Here is a 2,784-nt window from a genome sequence, read left to right as displayed (position 1 = left end):
GTGATCTTCAGAGCTCGGGATGCTTGTCTGTTCTTGAGATGAAAGGCACATGTCTGTGTTTTAGATGGATTAGGGATCAGCTGGTTTTCCCTGTAATAGGCAGGAAGAGCACCTAGAGCTTCGGAAAGCTTCTGTTCTACCCTGAGAGGTAGTGAGGTCTGTTGGAAGTAGGAAAATGGGTTTATATATCTGTACAAATGACCAGCCATGGATGGGTAGATAGGTAGGGAGGTAGGTAGATAGATAGATAGATAGATAGATAGATAGATAGATAGATCCACCGCTTGAGGATCCTTGGGTGCATCCTCAAGTAGTAAGATGGATGGATGGATAGAGAGATAAGAATTATGAAGAACTGCAGTTGCAGCCTCCCTTAGCTTGTCTGTTCATCCTCACTGATAATATTTGCTCTCTTATCCTCTCTCTGGTGTAGCTTAGCTCACATATATCTTGATTTTCCTCTCTAATTGGAGGCCATAGAGCCCAGAATGTGCAGTCCAGAGGCTGGCCAGTTCAGCATTGCCTACCCAAGCCTCTCCATTGTGATGTGTCCTGATGAAGTCATCAGAAGGAGTTTTGAAGAGTCAACTGAGCCAAGACAGAAGGAGCAATGCCTGGCTGTCAGCAAAGGTGAAAGACGCCCCCATCTTTCACCTTTAGAATGACCTAAGCCCTGGGAGGAGAGAAAGGAAGAGCAAGAAGGACACCAAAAAGAGGTCTTATGGGAACATCTACCTCCTTCCCGTCCTCCGAGTCTGACATCATCTACCCTCAAAAGGCACATAGCCATGCCTAAGCAAAATGCCCTGGCTGTCGGGATTGATCTCGGCACCACGTTCTCTTGCGTCGCTGTCTGCCACCAGGACAAGGTCGAGACCATCGCCAACGACCAAGGCCACCGGATCACCCCCAGCTATGTGGCCTTCACCAACAGCGAGCACTTGGTGGGCGATCCTGCCAAAAACCAGGCTTCCCTCAACCCCCAGAACACCGTCTTCGATGCCAAGCGGATGATCGGCCGAAACTTCCATGACGCCACCATCCAGGAGGACATCAAGCATTGGCCTTTCACCGTAGCCAACCACGAGGACAAGCTCAAGATCGAGGTGGTCCACAAGGGCAAGCTGAGGACCTTTTACCCTGAGGAGATCTCAGCCATGATCTTGACCAAGATGAAGCACACAGCCGAAGCCTACCTGGGATGCATTGTCACTCAAGCTGTTGTCACTGTCCCGGCTTACTTCAACGATGCCCAGCGCCAAGCCACCATTGATGCTGGGGCCATCGCCGGACTCCAAGTCCTGAAGATACTCAACGAACCCACCGCCGCCGCGATTGCTTATGGATTGGACCTCAAAAACCAGGAAGCCGGGAGCAGGAATATCCTCATTTTCGACCTGGGTGGAGGCACCTTCGACGTGTCCATCCTCTCCGCCGAAGATGGCATCTTTGAAGTGAAGGCCACAGCTGGGGACACTCACCTAGGTGGGCAGGACTTCGACAAAAGGCTGGTGTCTTACCTGGCCAATCAGTTCAAGAAAAAGCACAAGAAAGACCTCCACAAGGACAAAAGGGCCATGCAGCGGCTCAAGACGGCGGCGGAGCGGGCAAAGTGCATCCTGAGCTCTTGCTCCAGTGCCAGCATCTCCGCTGAGGCTCTGTATCATGGGATAGACTTCTACATGACCATCACCAGGGCGCGTTTTGAGGATCTTTGTTCCGACCTCTTCCGAGCGACTCTGAAACCCTTGGAGCGGGCCTTGAAGGACGCCAAGGTGAGTCGAAGTGAGATCATGGATATCGTGTTGGTTGGAGGCTCCACCCGTATCCCCAAGATCCAGAAGCTCCTGAAGGACTTCTTCAACGGGAAAGAGCTGTGCAAAGGCATCAACCCCGACGAAGCCGTGGCCTACGGGGCAGCCATCCACGCTGCTGTGTTGACTGGCAACCGGATGACCAAACTTCAGAACATGTACCTCTTGGACGTCACCCCTCTGTCGTTGGGGATCAAGACTCAAGGCGGGGTCATGACCACCGTCATCAAACGCAACTCTCCTGTCCCGACCAAGGAGACGATGGACTTCACCACCACCGAAGACTACCAAGACACCATCTTGTTCATGGTCTACGAGGGGGAACGGGCGCTGACCAAACACAACCACCTCTTGGGCACCTTCACCTTGACCGGGATCCCGCCGGCTCCTTGCGGGACGGCGGTCATCACCGTGACGTTCTCCATCGACGAGAACAACATCCTGACGGTCTTCGCAAAGGACGTGGAGACGGGGAACTCCAACCACATCACCATTTCGGACACCCGAGGCCGCCTGGGCAAAGAGGAGATTGAGCGGATCATCCAAACGGCCGAAGAGTTCCGAGTGAACGACCGATCCCAGCAGGACAACATCGAAGCCATGAACTCCTTGGAGTCCTGCACGCTGAAGCTGAAGCGGGTGGCGGAGGAGCAAGTCCTGGATGTCCAGGCCAAGAGGAGGATGTTGGAGATTTGCGACAGCACCACGTCCTGGCTGGAGGGGAACGCGCTGGCAGAGAAGGAAGAGTGCGAGCAGCGGCAGAAGGATCTGGAGGAAGCCTGGGGTTCCATCTGCATCTCCCTTGCCGAAAGCGAAAGCGCGGAAGAAGCAAGATCTGGAGAAAATAAGGAAGAGGTTGCGGTGGTGGATGGAGACCAAGACAAGGCTCAGCCTGAGGAGGAGATGGAATAAAATCACCGCCAGAGTGCATTGTACCACCTTTGGGGCTTATTAAAATTGGAGTTTCAAA

The 2,784-nt window shown here is 53.4% G+C and overlaps 1 protein-coding gene across 1 annotated transcript; it reads left to right on the top strand.

Moving 5' to 3' along the window:
- The first annotated feature begins 438 nt into the window (after positions 1–438).
- LOC132764141 (heat shock-related 70 kDa protein 2-like) lies at positions 439–2,784 on the top strand. The gene has a single exon (XM_060758001.2). It carries the CDS (start codon positions 789–791, stop codon positions 2,724–2,726), a length of 1,938 nt encoding a protein of 645 aa, XP_060613984.2. The 5' UTR covers positions 439–788; the 3' UTR covers positions 2,727–2,784.

This window comes from Anolis sagrei, chromosome 12, assembly GCF_037176765.1.
Source record: "Anolis sagrei isolate rAnoSag1 chromosome 12, rAnoSag1.mat, whole genome shotgun sequence".
NCBI classification, from domain to species: Eukaryota; Metazoa; Chordata; class Lepidosauria; order Squamata; family Dactyloidae; genus Anolis; species Anolis sagrei.
The sequence above is the reverse complement of the archived record's forward strand: the minus strand, read 5'-3'. Positions and strand labels throughout refer to the sequence as shown.